The sequence below is a fragment of the Nicotiana tabacum genome, chromosome 3, assembly GCF_000715075.1.
Source record: "Nicotiana tabacum cultivar K326 chromosome 3, ASM71507v2, whole genome shotgun sequence".
Taxonomy (NCBI): Eukaryota; Viridiplantae; Streptophyta; class Magnoliopsida; order Solanales; family Solanaceae; genus Nicotiana; species Nicotiana tabacum.
In genome coordinates this window covers 170,823,481-170,843,734 of record NC_134082.1, presented here as the reverse complement: position 1 = coordinate 170,843,734, position 20,254 = coordinate 170,823,481, and the positions used below count along the sequence as shown (strand labels likewise).

The window sequence follows — 20,254 nt, the reverse complement described above, 5'->3', positions numbered from 1 at the left end:
TTACCAAACCTTTCCTCTTTTTAGGACTACATATTCATAATGAATAATGTCATTGAATATAGATATTTAAGATGATAAACAGATCATCTTCCACTAAAAGTACCCCATGCTTCAATACTTGACATCATCATATCAAACTCCACATAAACACATTAAAAAATTTGTAATTTATACAATCCAGATATTTCACCAAAGGCCATACGATACACATATTTTCTTTACTCTAACAATACTTTATTGCTATATATAAATGCTTCATCATTCACTTAATTTTCCATTCTTAAGTAAATTTTTTCTTCAATCTCCCTCTTTTGAAAAATAACTTTTACTCATGTTTAAGTCCATTAGTTATACTCTTATCGTTCTCTGTTACTTATTCAATATATGAAAAATATTTTTTTTACTTATCAACATTAACAAATTTAAAAAGAATTAATTATTTTTCTTCAATTTTACTCTATTATTTAGTAATAATTTCTCAAACTTATTGGAGTACTAATAAATAAATTTATATTTCCAAAGTATAGTAAATATGGATAATTTAGTAAAATAAAAACTTAATTGGTACTTTCTTAAGGGAGTATAAAATGTAAAGTGAACAGGTAAAAATGGAATACAGAAAGCATTTACTTGTACTTTTATCTTTTTTCAAACTTTTCTTTTTTCATAATTAGAAAAAATTATGGCTCTCAAGTTGTTGTACTTGTCTCTCTTTGAAATTCATAGGATGAATTAGATAAAAGCTACGGTAATTAATATATTTACTACAATTAATCTAAAGAGGTACTCGTATTAAATAAAGAATGAATAAGAAAGAAAGAGAGTAGAAAAACGAATGGACAGAATTCAGGAATCTTGGATAACATTTATAATCCGTCAAAGTTAAAGGTTCCATCATTTTCATGGCGGCTTCATTCAACAAAAGGTAAATATTGAGAAAAAGAAAATGAAAAATTTGACAGAAAGAGAAAAGGGAAAAAAAAAAGGAAAGACATTGTCAACACACAAATCTTATATACTCGGCAAAAAACTAGCCTTCCTATTTCTTTCTCTTCCAGCTTTTTCTTTGCTTTCTTCCTTCTTCTTCTTCAAAACGCGGATTCACTATATAGAATATACCTATATTTCCTCTTTTGCTTCAATTAATTATCCACAGAATTTTTGTACAAATAAATAAATACCCATGTCGTTCTTGGTTTAAATTCATACATTTGTTGATAAAAATTGAATCTTGGAGTTTTTTTTACAGTTTTTTTCCTTACACCCATATGAAATCTCTGTGAAATATTGCACAAATACGATCAAGAAACCATTTCTTCTTAGAAAATAATATAAGGGTTAGAGAATCTTGGAGTTGATTTTCAAGATTTTGGTGTTGTAGAATTGATGGCATCAGCTGCAATTTTCTCATCGTTGAGGAGACAAAGGTCGCCGTCACTGGAAGCGTTCTTGGCGCCGGTGGATCTAACAGAAGTGGGGTTGTTGCAAACTCTAACGGCGTTATCTTCTGAGCTGATTTCTTCATTTTCAGGTAAAAGGGTGCCCTTTTATCAGCAAAAGAATTGTAAATCCTTGCTTAGGAAAATTCAAGCCTTTTCTGTACTTTTAGATTGTCTTGTTGAGAACAGTGACAATAACAGAAGTGGTAGGGGGGGTTCTTCAGATTTGCCGTTTACAGCTTTTTTATGCTTCAAGGAGTTGTATTTATTGCTTTACCGCTCGAAAATCTTGCTTGATTATTGCTCCCAATCCAGTAAGTTATGGCTGTTGCTTCAAAACCATTCGATTTCGGGTCATTTCCATGATTTGAACCAAGAAATCTCGACCCTTTTGGATGTTTTCCCCTTAAAGGAATTGACTTTACCTGAAGATGTTATGGAACAGGTTGAGTTGTTGCAGAAACAAGCAAGAAAATCTATGTTGTTTGTTGATAAACATGATGAGATGTTGAGGTTGAAGCTGTTCTCTTTCTTGAATGAGTTTGAGAATGGAGGTATTCCTGGCTCTGCTCAGTTGTACTCTTTTTTTGTGGACAAATTGGTGATTTGTAATCCCAGGAGTTGTAGGGTTGAGATTGAATTTTTGGAGGAGCAGATTGTGAACCATGAAGGAGATATTGAGCCCACAGCCTCAGTGCTCAATGGGTTTGTGGCGTTGATACGATACTGCAGGTTTTTGCTATTTGGCTTCGAAGAGGATGATGTGGGATTGGGAGTTGGTAAGCATAAGAAGCAGAAGAAAGGGCTGATTAGTCAAGAGATTGCGGACACATTCATTTCTGTACCAAAGGACTTTTGTTGTCCGATATCGTTGGATTTGATGAGGGATCCGGTAATTGTGTCAACAGGGCAGACATATGATAGAGCTTCCATATCGAGGTGGATGGAGGAGGGTCATTGTACTTGCCCAAAGACAGGGCAGTTGCTTGATCATACTCGGCTTGTCCCAAATAGGGCACTTAGGAATTTGATTATGCAGTGGTGTGCTGCTCATAAAATTCCTTATGATAATATGGAGGGTGGGGATCCATGTGTTGAAAGTTTTGGAGCTGCTTCACCTAGCAAGGCCGCAGTAGAAGCTAATAGAGCCACGACAGCTCTTCTCATTAAGCAGCTAGCGAATGGGACACAGATTGCAAAAACTATTGCTGCTCGGGAGATAAGGCTCTTAGCTAAAACTGGTAAGGAAAACCGTGCTTACATAGCTGAGGCTGGGGCGATCCCGCATTTAAAGAATTTGCTTTCATCTCCAGATGCTGTGGCACAAGAAAATTCTGTCACTGCAATGCTGAACTTATCGATTTTTGATAAAAATAAAGGCCGAATTATGGACGAAGTAGGGTGTCTAACGTTGGTAGTAGGAGTTTTGATATTTGGGCACACCACGGAGGCGCGGGAAAATGCTGCAGCAACATTGTTCAGTCTGTCTGCTGTTCATGACTACAAGAAGCAAATAGCAAAAGAAGATGGGGCGGTCGAGGCCTTAGCAGGTCTGCTGCGAGAAGGTTCTCCGAGAGGGAAGAAGGATGCAGTAACTGCTCTCTTTAATTTATCTACCCACACTGAAAATTGTGCGAGGATGATAGAGTCCGGAGCTGTTACTGCTCTAGTTGGAGCATTGGGAAGTGAAGGTGTTGCCGAAGAAGCTGCTGGTGCATTAGCGCTGATTGTTAGGCAGCCGATTGGCGCTGCAGCTGTTGGCAATGAGGAAATGGCAGTAGCAGGACTTATTGGGATGATGCGATGCGGGACACCTAGAGGGAAAGAGAATGCAGTTGCTGCGTTGCTTGAATTATGCCGTGGTGGTGGAGCTGCTGCTACAGAGAGGGTCTTGAAGGCTCCAGCATTAGCAAGTTTACTTCAGACATTGCTCTTTACAGGAACGAAGCGCGCAAGGAGAAAAGCAGCATCGCTTGCTAGAGTATTTCAACGGTGTGAGCATGCATCAATGCATTATGGCGGGTTAGGTGTAGGATATGCTTTTGCTGGAAACTCAGCTACAGTTAGGGATTCAACTTTTGCTGGTGATGTCTCAGTTTCCATGTCCATTTCAGTACCAGTGTTATAGGGCGGTATTACCAGTGTTCTTATCGCCATTCATCTTCTGTTTCTTAGTTTTACCTGTAATATCCAAAAATTCTTTCATTGAAAATATAAACGCGACAAAGGAAAGAAAAATCATAGGAATACCATAAAATTCATGTGTTCTTGTAGAATTATGTGTTTCAAGTCTCTTAATTACGCGTATTTGGCTTATCAGAAATGTCAGTGAATACTAATAGGTCTGTTGAATCAATCTTGAGGTAGTGCAAGTTTAGAAATTGCAGTCTTGGCTTTATTTGGTACATTTGTAGAAACAAGGCTAATATCACTATGATGATGTCCTAAAATTCATTATGGAAAACAGAATTCAATTTACTATTTTATTTTTGCTTTTCTTGGGTTGTGGCTGTAGCACTAATTTGTTTGGCCTAGTCCTTTCTTCCTTAGGTTTGTAGAGTTCAACCTTCCTCTTAATTTGACCTTAGCCATATTTACCTTTTCAAACTTTTTTCAGATCATGAACCAAATCAACTTTGTTTGCAAGGTATTAATCTGTTAAGTTGAATGGTCTGCTACTTTGGTAGAACATGATAAAGATGGTTCTCCAACCTGATAAACTGAAACAACCTTTGTAACTGAGTAAGATACTGGGTTTGTTACATTGTAACTTTCAAACGTAGTGATTTTACCAATTCCTAAACTAGGAATTATATGGAAACCTTGCGCTTTAGTCAAAACATGTTTTCATTTGTTGAATGGTAGCAGCATGTGTATATGGTTTGGTGACTAAGCAGATGATAATAGAAAGGTTGGCTATGCAAAGATTGGTTCAACTCTGTAACAGGATGTCTCTGTTGACTTTGAATTTAAAAGAAAGAAAAACGAGTAAACAAGGAACGCCAGGAAAAAAAACTTAAATAAAGAAACAGAAGAGAGGCACCAAGGGTGTCACATCATAGTTAAGAAGGTGAGATAAAAACTATGCTGTGTTCAAAGTTCAAATGCCAGTATAATAAAAAAAATATAAGGTAACTTTTCTCGCCTCTCTAATTTTAGCGTAATGCATGTGCCAGTGAGAGATAATATTTACTCTCGTAGAATAGTTGGTTGACATGAATTGGCCCAAATACCACCCATAATTGAAGGAAAAAAAAAAGATAAAGAGAGAGGCAGAGATAAGTGGTACGGAAAATCAACTATGTGGGGTGTTGGGTACCCTGCAAATGGTGGAAAAACAAAGCAAATTTTCCATCATAGAAATGATGGCTTGGCGCACCAAAATGTTCCTCTAGAGAAAGTTGAGACCAGCCGTTCTTGATTCTTCTTTTGGGTTGTTTTCCAATACTCATGTCTTTATTTATTTATTTATTTATTTATTTTTATTCACAAAGCAACAAACTTAGGTAAGATGATGAATCCATTATCCCACATCAATAATCTCTTAATTCATTTTGATACGTTGACCTATGATTATCTGCCTCTACTTGGACCAAAAAAGCAGCCTCTCCTTTTAAAGAAACAACAAAAGAACTCTTAGTTGATGGTATAGAAATGATGTCTTAGACTTGTAGTGGGGTACGCTTAATTTTCATTATAAACACTTTTCCCATGTGGGGTTTAAGAGGATCTTCTAAGCAGCCAAACAATCGATTCATGTTTGTTCCATATCAAAAAAGTAACCATTAAAATGTTAGAGCAAATGTTACTCCTTTTCTTTTTTAAATCCTAGCTCTTCAAAACACTCTTTTGGAGAACTTTTCTATTTCTAAAAATTACTTTGAAGAAGTGCTTTAACAAAATTCCTTGTGGAAAAACAATGACCCCATAAATGAAAGGAGACAAAAAAAAGAGAAGGAATATTCAACTGTCTAACAGTCTTTCATAGTTCAAAATTTTCAGGTCATAGTCTGCCATCTCTGATAAAGGTTGGCTGTAAATTTTAATACATGTGATACTTAGCGACTTCCCAGTCTCTACAGCTTGTCTGATCTTTTAAGAATTGACACATAATAGCAGGGGCGAAGCCACCTTTTGCTAAGGGTGGCCAGTTTAGTTAAAATACTACGAAAAATTACACACTGTATATAAGTAAAATATTGATTTTAGATCTATAAAATATATATTCTAACACTTTTTGTCGGGAATATTTTGTACTTACTTCAAATCTGAACACCTTTGAAAAACTTTCTGACTGCGCCATGCAGTAATAATAGAGCCATAGTCAAAGATGACAGCTACATTAGTTAACAGGAACAAAACAAATCTATAGTCTATCCCAAATTAAGTATGTACTTGCTTAAGTTAAAAATTCCAGCCTTCATTTTTATCTTCTGCATTCCCACATCTTTTCACTTTTTACTGCTCTGACGTTAAGGTTGTTGGTTAGTTAACGGATCAATAAGTCATTCATGAGAAAATCTATCGCTTCAAATGAGGTAGGTGAATTGACATATCAAGATTTGTACTTCTCTTCCCATGCAAACATGTAGCTATAAGAAAAGTCCAATGTTTCTATTGCAAACATGGAAAAGGACAAAGGGAGGGATTACATTCAACTTAGTTCAAAATTTCAAATGTACTTCTCTTCCCATGCAAAATGAAATTGTCCAGAGAGCATACTAGTCAATCGCCCATTTGGCATTGAAACTGTAGGAAAATAACATTTCCAGTCCTCATCATTACATAATCTCAAACTTTGGCAAGTAAACTCCATGCACAAAACAGATGGGAATAGAATCAATAGATTCACTTCAAGGATGATCAACTCATTGATGTAACTTAGAGATGAACTATTCATCTGTAAGAACTCTTTTCTCTTGAAATATATGTTCTTGGTTAAAGAAACATTTTAGCTTTTTTTTCTAAAAAAAGTCATGGCTTTAGCCTCTCTCAAACATGTCTTGAAGCTTTTGATCATTGTGCTCCTCAAGAACCTTACTTCAGCTCAAATTCCTGATTATCACACGGCGAAAATCCCTACAACCTGGATTAACAATAATGTTTCAGTTGTCAATGTTACAAAGCCCTTGACATACCCTTATTACTCATTCAATCAATCTTCTGGACCTTTCATGCGAATTCTGATGCTCAAGGAGATGGAGAAGGACATGGCTTATGCTTGTGGTTTTGCTTCAAACGGAGAAGATGATTCCTTTGTATTCTCCGTAGGAGTTGTACGTCTTCGTCAGGACTCTGTAGGAATTCGGCGCTGGTCTGACCTTGAACTGGTCTGGTTTGCAAACAGAAACCAACCTGTTCACGAAAATGGAACGCTGCAACTGCTGCAAGATGGAGATTTAGTGTTAAAAGATGTGGATGGAACTCTTGTGTGGTCGACAAGCACAACGAATAAGTTCGTCTCGGGCATTAAGATGATGGAGACTGGAAACCTTGTGCTTCATGACATGTATAATGAGACTGTGTGGCAGTCTTTTGATCATCCAACAGATACACTGCTTCCGGGCCAGAAATTAAGGGCTGGTCAAAGACTTGTTGCTAGAGTTTCTTCATCCAATTGGACTGAAGGTAACTACTTTCTATCTGTAACCAATCAAGGCTTGTTTGCATTTTACATATCTAACAAGCCACAGATGTATTTTAAGTTTTTGGTTACTGGAGAAAGGGATAGCTTTAATGAAAGTTATGTAAAAGCAGTGAATGGTACTCTTGCCTTGTACATATGCTCAACTGAGCCAAATGAGCCAAATGCTGTATTCTCAAGACCTTCTAGGATGAATTTTTTGAGATATGATTATGATGGACATTTACGATCATACGCTGAGGGAAGTGATCAGCAAACCAATTTTTTGGCAGATTTCATCGGTGTTTGTGATTACCCTACAGCGTGTGGTAGTTTGGAGCTTTGCTCAAATGGACTTTGTTCTTGTCCTGGTCCATTCAAACGAAGTAATGATCGACAAAACAATGGATGCGTGGAAGTAAGTCCTGTGGAATGCAATGGACAACGTTCCCACAAAATGATGCGTGTTTCGGATGTCTATTACTTTAACTATGTTGACACTGAAGCAGCAGCTCTGAGAGGAACAGATGTGGAAAGCTGCCAAGAGTTGTGCATGAGGAACTGCTCTTGTAAAGTAGTTCTCTTCCGGTATTTCACCAACATTTCAAGTGGTGACTGCTTTTTACCCTCCCCTGTGCTGACACTTATCAACGATGGAAAGGAAAGAAGTGGCTATGAGTCATCTGCATTCATCAAAATTCCAAATGACACAGAAAATGATACAGACTCTATAGCTGCAAGAAGAATTGGAATTATAGCTGGATCAATTAGTGGAGCATTTCTTCTGATAGCAATATGTGTTAGCATCTTGATTGCTTTCAAGAGAAAGCAAACATTACAAGAAAATAATGATGATTACTCAGACGAGATATCTGGCACTTTGAGATTTTCTTATGAACAACTAAAGGTGGCAACCGGGAATTTCCAGCAAAAGCTCGGTCAGGGAGGCTTTGGCTCAGTTTATGAAGGAGTTCTTCAAGACGGTCAGAAAGTAGCCGTTAAAGTTCTTGATGGTTTTGGCCAAGGGAAAAGGGAATTCTTGGCTGAGGTCCAAACCATAGGAAGCATACATCATGTTAATCTTGTTAGACTAATTGGAGTTTGTGCTGAGAAAGAGCACAAGCTATTAATTTATGATTTCATGAGTAACGGATCATTGGATAAATGGATATTTGGCACAGGCGCTACGCAGTTTACCTTTAATTGGCAAATAAGAAGGAGCATTATCCATGATATAGCGAAAGGATTGGCTTATCTTCATGAAGAATGCAGGCAAAGAATAGTCCACTTAGATGTTAAGCCACAGAACATTCTGTTGGATGACAAGTTTTGTGCAAAGGTATCTGATTTTGGCCTGGCCAAATTGGTGGATAAAGATCAGAGCAGGATAGTGACCAGAATTAGGGGAACTCCCGGATACTTGGCTCCTGAATGGTTTAGCGCATTCATTACAGAAAAAGCAGATGTCTACAGCTTTGGAGTTGTTGCGATGGAGATACTCTGTGGGCGTAAGAATGTGGACTATTCACATTCACTGGAATATCCACATTTGCTTAGCTTGTTTATGGAAAAGGCTGAAAACAATCAGCTGATCGATATGATTGGAAACTACAACGATGATCTGCAATTCAATACATCAGAAATCATCCGTATGATGAAGCTTGCCGTGTGGTGCTTACAGAGTGATTTTACTCTGAGGCCTTCCATGTCCATGGTGGTTAAGGTTATAGAGGGGACAATGGACATTGAAACTCAGTTAGACTATAGTATTCCAAATTCACAAACAATTGCAGCAATCAAAAGAATCGCAGACACCACGACTACCTTGTTTCCTTCAATTCTTTCGGGGCCTAGGTAATGATTGTTGGAAATGTCAAAAGTCTCACATATGTGGGTGACATTTGGTTGGGATTTTTCCCCGGTAAAAGGAGGCCTAATATTTAGGATTTAAACACACCTCTCATTTGTCTTCTTATCTTCTTAAGGCATTTGTATCTTCTCTCTTTAGTATTATTTCACTTGTATTTTTGGAGTGAAATAAAATATTGGTTGTGTACGAAGAAGTAGGCAAAATTGGCCGAACCTCGTAAATTCTGGTGTTCCTTTTATTGTTGCTTTATTGTCTTATTTATTATTTGGTGGTTGTCATAATTTTTGGTATAGTAGTTGTGACTCATTCACATTATATACATTTGGCTTCCGCAACAATTGGTATCAGAGCCAAGGTACTGTCTAAGTATGCTCTGTGGTTGCAGCATAGTCTGATCTTCCACATCAGAAAAGATTTATCTTGGTAACTGAGTCAAAGTTCTGTCTGAGTATGCTCTGTGGTTGCAGCTTAGTCTGATCTTCCATACCATAAAGGAAATAATCTTGATTTGTGTCGTCAAATATTAAATAATATTTGTGTCAAAGATGGGAGACAATAAACAAGAAGAATCTACATCAAGTGTCAACAATACGTCATCATTGGCATCTTCGCTTATGACAAGAATTGTGTCAAATGCGAAATTTGCGATAGAAATTTTTGACGGGTCAGGACATTTTGGGATGTGGCAAGGCGAGGTTCTAAATGTCCTTTTTCAACAAGGGCTAGATCTTGCTACTGAAGAAAAAAGACCAGATGTTATTGGAGAAGAAGATTGGAGAATTATCAACCGTGTTGCTTGCGGTACCATTCGATCCTACCTTGCTAGAGAGCAGAAATATCCATACACAAAGGAAACTTCTCCAAGTAAATTATGGAAAGTACTGAAGGATAAATTTTTGAAGAAAAATAGTCAAAATAAATTGTACATGAAGAAGAGACTGCTTCGCTTCACCTATGTTCCTGGCACGACGATGAATGAACATATCACCAGTTTCAATAAGTTGGTCACAGATTTGCAAAATATGGATGCAACTTTTGATGATGGTGACTTGGCCTTGATGTTGTTGGGGTCACTTTCTGATGAGTACGAGAACCTTGAAACTATTCTACTCCATGTGAATGATGAAATTTCTCTCAGAGAAGTTTGTTCGGCTTTGTACAGCTATGAACAAAGAAAGGGAGAAAAACAGAAGGGCGGAGAAGGAGAAACACTGGTTGTGAAGGGTCGTCCTTAAAATCAAACGAGGACAAAGAAAGGAAGATCCAAGTCAAGATCTAGACCCAGCAAAGATGAATGTGCCTTTTGTCGAGAAAAGGGACACTGGAAGAAAGATTGTCCGAAGTTGAAGAATAAGGCCAAACATAACAATGGAAAGACCCTTATGGATTCAAATGTAGCTGATGGTGATGATTCAGACTTCTCATTAGTTACAATAGAGCCATCAACATTATCAGACATATGGTTGATGGACTCGGCTTGTAGTTATCATATGTATCCCAACAGGGACTGGTTCGTGGATTTTCAAGAAGGAGAATATGGAGTCGTCCACACGGCGGATAACATCCCTCTTACCTCATATGGCATTGGTTCAATACGATTAAGGAACCATGATGGAATGATCAGAACATTAACAGATGTTCGATATGTACCGGGTTTGAAGAAAAATCTCATCTCTGTGGGAGCCCTAGAATCAAAAGGGTTCAAAATCATTGCAGAAAATGGAGTGATGAGAGTATGCTCCGGTGCACTAGTGGTAATGAAGTCCAATCAGAAGAACAATAACATGTATCGTTATCGCAGTACTACAGTTATTGGGACAACGACAGTAACATCCAGTGACGAAAAAGAGGCAGAAACAACCAGGCTATGACACATGCGCTTGGGACATGCTGGAGGAAAATCCTTGAAAACTTTATCAGATCAAGGATTGTTAAAAGGAGTAAAGGCTTGCAACTTGGAGTTTTGCGAGCATTGTGTCAAAGGGAAACAGACAAGGGTTAAATTTGGTACAGCGATCCATAATACTAAAGACATTTTGGATTATGTACACTCTTATGTTTGGGGTCCTTCCAAAACACCTTCATTGGGTGGGAAGCACTATTTTGTAACCTTTGTTGATGATTTGTCCCGAAGAGTGTAGGTGTATACAATGAAGAGCAAAGATGAAGTGTTGGGAATTTTTTTCAAATGGAAAATGATGGTGGAGAATCAAACAGGCAGGAGGATCAAGTGTATTCGCACAGATAATGGAGGTGAATACAAAAATGATCATTTCAATAAGGTCTGTGAAAATGATGGCATCGTCCGACACTTCACTATCAGACATACACCACAACAGAATGGAGTGGCAGAATGTATGAACCAGACCTTGCTGGAGAAGGTACAATGTAAGTTGTCCAATGCTGGATTGGACAAAGAATTGTGGGCTGAGACAATTACATATGCATGTCACCTCATTAATCGCTTACCATCTGCTGGTATTGATGGCAAGACACCACTTGAAAAATGGTATGGAAAGCCTGCTGTAGATTATGACTCTTTGCACGTGTTTGGCTCAACTGCATATTATCATGTGACAGAGTCAAAATTGGATCCAAGGGCAAAAAAAGCTATTTTTATAGGGATTACTTCTGGAGTCAAAGGATATCACTTATGGTGTCCTATGACAAAGAAAGTAATATTGAGCATGGATGTTACCTTTGATGAATCTGCTATGGTAAATAAGGTAGATTATCCTCTAGAAGAAGAGCCAGTAGAGAGGGAGATTCCAACTCAGGAACCTCATAAACAACTTGAATTATTAGCAACCAGTAGGCCAAAAAGGACAATAACAAAACATGTTCGTCTTATAGAGACGGTTGCTTGTGCCGCCTCAATTATAGATGATGATGTTCCTACAACTTATAAAGACGCATTCCAAAGTTCAGAAGAAGATAAGTGAAGGATTGCCACGAATGATGAAATACAATCCCTTCATCAGAATCATACATGGAGATTGGCCAATCTCCCGAAGGAAAAGAAAGCAATTGGGTGCAAATGGGTATTTGCAAAGAAAGAAGGATTTCCTAACCAAGAAGATGTTCGCTACAAAGCAATATTGGTGGCCAAAGGATATGCTCAAAAGGAGCGAATTGATTACAATGAAGTGTTTTCTCCAGTTGTAAAACATTCATCCATTAGAATTATGTTGGCTTTGGTAGCACAATTGGATTTGGAACTAGTTCAGATGGATGTAAAAACTGCATTTTTACATGAAAACTTGGAGGAGGAAATCTACATGACTCAGCCAGAAGGATTCAAAGTTGTTGGAAAAGAAAATATGGTATGCAAACTTGAAAAATCATTGTACGGATTGAAACAATCTTCTAGACAATGGTACAAGAAATTTGACAAGTTTTTGTTGCGGCAAGGGTACAAGAGAAACAAATACGATCATTGTGTGTATTTGCGCAAGCTTGAAGATGGTTCCTTTGTATATCTTCTCCTATATGTTGATGATATGTTGATAGCTTCCAAGAATTCGGAAGAAACTGATAAGTTGAAGATTCAACTGAAGAAGGAGTTCGAGATGAAGGATCTGGGTGAGGCAAAGAAAATTCTTGGCATGGAGATAATAAGAGATAGACGTTCAAAGAAACTCTGTTTATCCCAGAAAGAATATTTGAAAAGAGTACTACAACGTTTTGGCATAGATGAAAAGACTAAGCCAGTTAGTACTCCACTTGCTCCCCATTTTAAGCTAAGTACTACTATGTCGCCAAACGATGAAGCTGAACAGGAGTATATGTCAAGGGTACCATACACAAATGTTGTTGGTAACTTGATGTATGCAATGGTCTGTACGAGACCTGACATTTCACAAGCTGTTGGAGTTATTAGCAGATATATGCATAATCCAGGAAAGGAGCATTGGCAAGCTGTGAAGTGGATTCTATGGTATATTCATAATACTGCAGATGTTGAGTTAGTTTTTGAGCAGGAAGGCAATCAATCTGTAGTTGGATATTGTGACTCAGATTTTACGGGTGATCTGGACAAACGAAGATCAACTACTGGTTATGTGTTTACTTTTGCAAAGGCACCAGTTAGTTGGAAGTCTACTTTGCAGTCAACAGTTGCTTTGTCTACAATAGAGACAGAGTACATGGCTATTAAAGAGGCTGTGAATGAGGCAATTTGGCTTCAGGTGTTGCTAAAGGAGCTTGGTATTGGACAAAAAAGTATCACAATTTTTTGTGATAGTCAAAGTGTTATTCAATTAGCGAAGAACCAAGTTTATCATGCAAGGACGAAGCACATTGATGTTCGGTATCATTTTGTACGAGAAATCATAGAAGGAGGTGGAGTCACGATGAAGAAAATTCATACTACGGAGAATCCTGCTGATATGCTGACAAAGGTGGTGACTGCGGTCAAGTTTCAACATTGTTTGGATTTGATCAACATTGTTGAACACTGAAGATTGAAGATGAAGACACAACCAAAATTTGTCATTGCGAGAAAATTGAAGATGTGGAATTTTTTCAAGGTGGAGATTTGTTGAAAATGTTAAAAGTACCACATCGGTGGGTGACATATTTGGTTGAGATTTTTTCCCTATAAAAGGAGGCCTAATGTTTATGATTTAAACACACCTCTCATTTGTCTTCTTATCTTCTTAATCAATTTGTATCTTCTCTCTTTAGTATTATTTCACTTGTATTTTTGGAGTGAAATAAAATATTGGTTGTGTCCAAGGAAGTAGGCAAAATTGGCCGAACCTCGTAAATTCTGATGTTCCTTTTATTGTCTTATTTATTATGGTGACTGTCATAATTTTTGGTATAGTAGTTATGACCCATTCACACTATATACATTTGGCTTCCGCAACAATGATTTCTAAGCATGATAAAGAAGTCATACTTTAAAAAGAAGTCCTTCCTTCTTTATCCAATTTCTTGTCTAATCCCTATGATCATCATTCTTGTGTGTATATTTGTTGTTTTATTTTTCTGTGAATTAATGAATCTGCAATTGAGGACCATTCTGTAGCTTCTAATGTAAAATAAAATAAAAATGACTGCCTAAGTTCATTCAACTGTTTTCTATAACAAAGCTGTGAACATCAAAGGGAAGCAGCTTCAGCTGTCATGACTAGACTAAAGTTTTGGAGATAGGCTACTCCATAGATATTGACACTCTAATAGGTTACAATTAGGAATGATTATAAAGTTTCCATACCTTCCTATATCCAGTATAGTTTCTAGGTAAAATTATGTAAATAGAAGAGACATTAAATAGTTCCTGGAACGAATAAGATCGGTCGCTATGGAGACAAGACCTTCACATCTACGAGAAATAGACGCTACATGTACGAGTAGTGATGCTTTTAAAAAAGAAGAAGCCGTCCCTTCATTAGATAGTTCAATAACATTCTTCTTCTCCTCCCTGCAGACAAAGCAACAATTATGATTTGATAAGTAGATCATAATTTAAACAAAAAATCTCAAACTGAAATTTATGAGAAATAGACGCTACATGTATGAGTAGTGATGCTCTTAAATGGCATGAGGCATTTGGGAAAACTGGCAAGCTTGGCCCATGTTAAGAGTCACTTTGCCCATCAAATGTTATGGCCTATCTATATTTGTGGAATTTCTCAGGAGGAAATTCATGGATAATTGTTTACATTAATAGATAGTCTTTCATGAGTTAATCAATCTAGTTAAGAACTTTTAACAGAAGGAAAATGGATAAAATGAGACTGGATATATGTAGTACGATCTAACAGAGTTTTAAAATCAGATTGAATGAGGTAGTAGTATATATTCTGTCAGTAGTGTATCTGAATTGGAATTCTCATCTCTTTAGAGGATAAAGAGCTTGAAACAAGAATTCTGATAATCTTCAACTTGAGTTTGTAAGATTTCCCTGGCTGAACTGACGACAAATCCGTTGCATTTCTTTACCTCAATGGACAATAGAGAACCAATGTCACTGAAACAGGACGGGATTGCCTTAAGACGTTTGCATCCATGCAAAACCAAATGTTCAAGGTTCGGAAATGCATCCTCGGCCACGGTCCATTCGTTAAACCAAGCACAGTCTACTAGTTTCAAGACCTTGAGTTGAAGGAATTCGTCACTGCTCACTTCCCATTGCGCTTGTTGAAAATAAATTGCCACCAGTTTGAGCACCTGAAGATTCTGAAGCAGACCAAAGTTTGATAAGTTATAATGGACCAGGTAATAGTTGGCTACTGTCAAGTTTTTGATATTTGGCGAGGAGACGCACAATGCGAGGTGAAGCTCTGGAGAATAAAGATTCCAGCGCAAGTGTGGCCGGACAATCTTCAGCGTCTCAAGCCTTGACGGCAACTCCAATACAGGGTACTCATAGCTGCGAGCACCCAAGAATATGCATTTCAGCTTCCGAATGTTTGGTGTTTTTCTCAGCATCAGTTCCGCATCCTCGACACCAGAAAAATACGGAGAGGAAAGAGTTTCCAGATTACAAAGTTTCAAGGATGATTCTTCTGCATTATTTACAGTGAAATAAGTTCGGATGGATGAAGAAATGTGGAGATGTCTCAATTTAACTAGCTTCCAAAGTGTAGAGGGCAATAACAATATTCTTTTCCTATTTGTTAATATCAGAGTTTCTAGGTTCCAAAGATTGGCTATGGATAATGGGATTGACTTCTGATAAATTCTTGCAGCAAAGTACCTCAAGTGAACTAGATTCGTCGGCAAAGAATCAATATAGACCCGCTCCAAATCCAACACTTTTAGAAACTTAAAGTTGTGAAAAAGGTGGGACGCTTGGTCAATTGAAGATCTGTAGTAAATTGCATGAAAAATTACAGAGCCAACAAGTGAGCAAGACGAGCTCCATTTTTCAAGAGTATCAACTTCAGCATAAATGGACATGCGACGTTGAGCTAGTTGCTTGTGTGAAGAAGGATTGACACTCTGCCCACTGTTAAAAAAGACATTAATAAACTCATAAGAATAACTGTTAAATAAAACTTGGATACTTGAACCAAAAAAAAGTAGTAGTACTACGTATGACTTTACCTTTCTATCCACTGTAGAAGATTCTCTTCCTTTGCTCTCTCCTTGCAGAAATCATGCAACAGGTCATGGATGCGACATGCTTTAATTTTACCTCTGAAACTCCTCTTAGCATTAATTACTAGATTTCTTCCAATAAGATTCTCCAAGTAACATTCTGCTATATCCTCCGGACTCTTTCCGTCATAACCCTTACAAATCCTTCCGATGTCCATAACTTTGTTAACTTTGAAACATTAATCACGCTATCCTCTAAAAATGCCCCAAAATAAAGAAAGCAACACTTGAGATGATATGGTAAATTCTGGTAACTTTGTTCTATAATGGCCTTTGAATCATTGTGAATGTGGGAACCCAAATTTGCAGCCACATGTTCCCAACATTCTTCTTTTTTCTCCATTGTTGCTAGAATACCAGCCACCAGAGCAATTGAAAGAGGCAGCTTTCCACACTTCTCTGCTATTCTTCGCCCAACGTTTGCTAGGAGAGGAGGGCAGCTGTCTTCACCAAACACTTTCTTCGTGAGTAACTTCCAACTTTCATCATCGTTAAACATACGAAGCTGAAGGGGATCACTCTGACATCTAGCATAATTGGCAACTTCATGATTTCTTGTGGTTATAATGATTCTACTTCCATTATTCGCATCTTGGAAACAACCTCTTAGATCATCCCACATACTATTTTCCCACACGTCATCAAGAAGGATAAGATATCTTTTGGGCAATAAAGCTTTGCGGAGATCATCAGCTAATTCATTGTTGCGCTTTTTTCTACGTTGAGAATCCTCACCAATAGCATCATTTAGAATGGCCGATAACAATTCTGTACGTGAATATAATTGAGACACCGAGTGCTGTGCACGAATATCAAAGTGAACGACAACGGACATGTCAGAATAGATTCTGTAGGCCAAAGTCGTCTTACCTTGTCCGGGCATACCGACGATTGAGATAACATCTCGCGCTCTTGTTCCTTCTATTAGCTGGGCTCTTAATTTGGCAATCTCATCCTCAAAACCCACAATTTCTTCATTCTTATTTGGGGTCCTAGTCCTATCCAATTGTGATGACGTATGAGCAATGTTAGAATCCATTGCGTCCTCAATCATTTTTTTTTCTTGAATCTTTGATAGATCTGCTCCGATGAGAGTAATCTCCTCCACGATGTCTATAAGCCAACGCTCAAGACACCAGTAAGGAACTTCTTTGCTGATACAAGCTGCATCAACAATGTATTCGACCTCATAAGCTTTGCCAATCAATAGCGTAGCACAATAATGTTGTGTATCGTGTCGCTTTTCTGCAGCAGCCTTTAGAAAAGGTTGCAGGCTCAGAAATTGTTTCTGAATGATCTGAAGTTGCTCCTTGATAGGAGCAAGTGAATCGGCATATCGGGCTTGGAACTCCTCCAGTTTGTTTAAAAGGATATCAGCATAGCCTAGTCCATGAATCATGGGCAAGTTAGATTGAAATGGTTTCCGAATGATGAAGTAGATGATTGCCTTGATACGCTGAATGTTTCCAGGCAAATCAAGAACCAAATCCATGTGCTCTAATTCCTCGCTATCATATAACGAGTAAACAAGAAGTCCGGCATCAACTACAAAACTGTCGATATCTGCAAGATGAAATTTAAGATGTTGTATTGGCAGATGGATGATGTTGGCTCTCAAGAGGTTGAGCATCTCCTGAAGGATTTCCATTTGATCCTTCAAATCGACTATTCTTCGACTGTAGGGATGACTAGTATTAGTACTTGATAGCTCCACCAAATTGTGTAGAATAGTCTCCAGAAACCCGGCTACACAGTCAGCTGCAGGCTGCTCATTAATTTGGATTATGTTGGGATATGACTTTAAAGCTAGCAGGACTGCAACATAGATCTTGCGTATGCTTGGTTCAATGGGCTTAATTTTCATTTGCAAGAAAACCAGAACATTGACTTCACCTAGAGCCAAATCTAATTGATTTTCATAGCCATGGCCTGGAAAATACAACCAGGCAAGCATCGCTGCATGGCCAGCAACCATCAAAGCGTGAATGAAGAAAGTATGTTGACAATTCTGAGGCTCATTACTGCATCTTTCTGACACAAAAAGGATAAAATTTCTCAGCATCTTCAACTCCTTTAAAACCTCTTCAAGTGAAGGGACATCTTTAATCTTCACTAAAACATTATCCATGAATTCCGCTACCAATTTGGGATCAGCAATAGTAGTATCCCTGTTGGCTGAAAGTTGTAATGATGTCTTGTAGAAGTAGTAATTAGCTCTTATTTCCAGCTTAGTCATCCGAATGTCATTTTCCATCTGCTGGATAGCGAGACAAGTATTTGGAGAGGAAAGCGCAACTTGAGCGTTTTTACGCAGACCTTCGGCTTTCTGTGTGACATATTCTGGCATGTCACATTCAACTTTCTGCCTCTGTAGGTTGAGAAAAATTTCGAGGAATTTCAGCTCCCTCTTAAGGAACTTGATTTGGTCTTTTGAAACCTTAGACATCTCTCTCTTACTCTTTCTCTCAAGTTGTGATAGCTAGTAATAGATCAAAGCTAGCTGTTGTGAATAACTGGATCTCAATGAAGAAGATGGATGGATAGTTGAGCCTACAGAACATTTGACAGTCTTTTTAAAGCTTATTGCTTCTCTTTAATTTGGTCTCCTCTTGTTCAGAATTCTATAATCTGGTCTAGCTGTCATTTTAACATTCCACTTATTTTCCACACATACAAACATATAATTGCCACTATTATAACTAGTATTTCAACTTATTGCGAGTGTACATAATTATTTTATTCATGTGAGCCAATAAGCTTTCTTCCTTTATTATTTATCAACTTTTATATACTACTGTAAGATTGATTGGTCCATATGCGTGGATTCCAATTTAAGGAATTATACGGTGATTCCTACTAACCGGATTTTTATACGCGAATTACTTACTTTAAAAGAGCATTCTTATTTGTAAATAGTTTAATTCCCATATTACATGTTATTAATACTTATATTCTTCTTCCACATTAAATAATACATAACTACAACATTATAAGTGTGATTAATTTTTTTTTTATGCAGCCAATCAAATATATTTATAAAAAAAAAAAACAGAATTTTATGTCGGGGTTAGTTGTTCCAATACCACAAGTCCACAATCAAGCGACTCCTTGACAAGACAACTTCTATCACAAGACTAGTTATATGATCAAATGGATATAAATTATCAATCATGTGGATAAACAATAGATGTATAGGAAACAATTAAGAATCATTAAATCTGAATAATTACAGAAAAAGTTCCAATACATTTTGTAATTATGGCCAATATTTTGGATAATGGATTCTATCTCACATAAACATGCTTGCAAAGTAGATTTTGTTGGCAATATTCTTTGGTACCCAAAAATATTGTATTATGTGGTGGACATCATTTGTATAAGTTGTATCTCTTCTTTTACACCTAAGAGGCCAAGATTTTTTTGCCTATAAAAGAGAAGGCTATTAGTTCATTTCAAACATACCAACAAGAATTGAGTATTCATTTCTTGTTTCTTCCTTTCTTCCTTTTATTAAGAGTGTTTTGTATGAGAGTTAAGTGTTGGGAAGCACTTGTGTGAACCCTTTTTTTGGAGTGATCTTGTGAGATTATTCTCTTGGGGTATTTGAACTAATTAGAGTGTTTACTCTAATTTTGTACTCTCTTTGTACTCTTGTTGGTATAGTGAAATTACTCCTCTCCGCTTGTGGACGTAGGTCACTTTGACCGAACCACGTTAAATTTGTGTCTCATTTATATGCTTTAATTGGCGTTGTTATCAACTTCCATTGTCTTTGTTATTGTCATTACACCGTTTTTGGCTAAATTCCGCACTACCTGAGTTTCCGATCCTAACAAATTGGTATCAGAGCCGCATCTAACCGAGTTAGTTTAAATAGCTAAAATGACTCTAACAAAGACTTATGTTGAGAAATTTGACCGAAGTGCAAAATTCGGAATGTGGCAATTAAAGATGGAAGCTATCCTAATTCAGGATTTGGCACTACAAGGAAAGGAGAAGAAGCCGGAAAAAATGACGGACAAAGAGTTTGCCGTCATAGACAAAAGGCAAAAGCAGGTATTATTTTAAATCTCTCAAATGAGGTTTTGCATGAAGTTGCAGCAGAAAGCTCAGTCAAAGGCATATGAGAAAAACTAAAAACCATGTATATGAAAAGGACGGTAGAAAACAGGCTTTACCTAAAGCAAAAACTCTACACTTTTCGTATAGCTG

The 20,254-nt window shown here is 37.4% G+C and overlaps 2 protein-coding genes and 1 pseudogene across 2 annotated transcripts; 2 read left to right on the top strand and 1 right to left on the bottom strand.

The window, feature by feature from the left end:
• Positions 1-1,227: 1,227 nt before the first annotated feature.
• LOC107830531 (U-box domain-containing protein 17-like) lies at positions 1,228-3,672 on the top strand. The gene is given in 1 exon segment (NM_001326245.1): positions 1,228-3,672. A coding segment is annotated over 1 exon segment (2,181 nt). The 5' UTR covers positions 1,228-1,386; the 3' UTR covers positions 3,568-3,672.
• A 2,351-nt stretch (positions 3,673-6,023) lies between these two features.
• Positions 6,024-9,113, top strand: LOC107830532 (G-type lectin S-receptor-like serine/threonine-protein kinase SD2-5). Its single transcript, XM_016658127.2, has one exon. It carries the CDS (start codon positions 6,416-6,418, stop codon positions 8,918-8,920), a length of 2,505 nt encoding a protein of 834 aa, XP_016513613.1. The 5' UTR covers positions 6,024-6,415; the 3' UTR covers positions 8,921-9,113.
• A 5,483-nt stretch (positions 9,114-14,596) lies between these two features.
• On the bottom strand, positions 14,597-18,650 carry LOC107828619 (late blight resistance protein R1-A-like; annotated as a pseudogene).
• Positions 18,651-20,254: the final 1,604 nt, after the last annotated feature.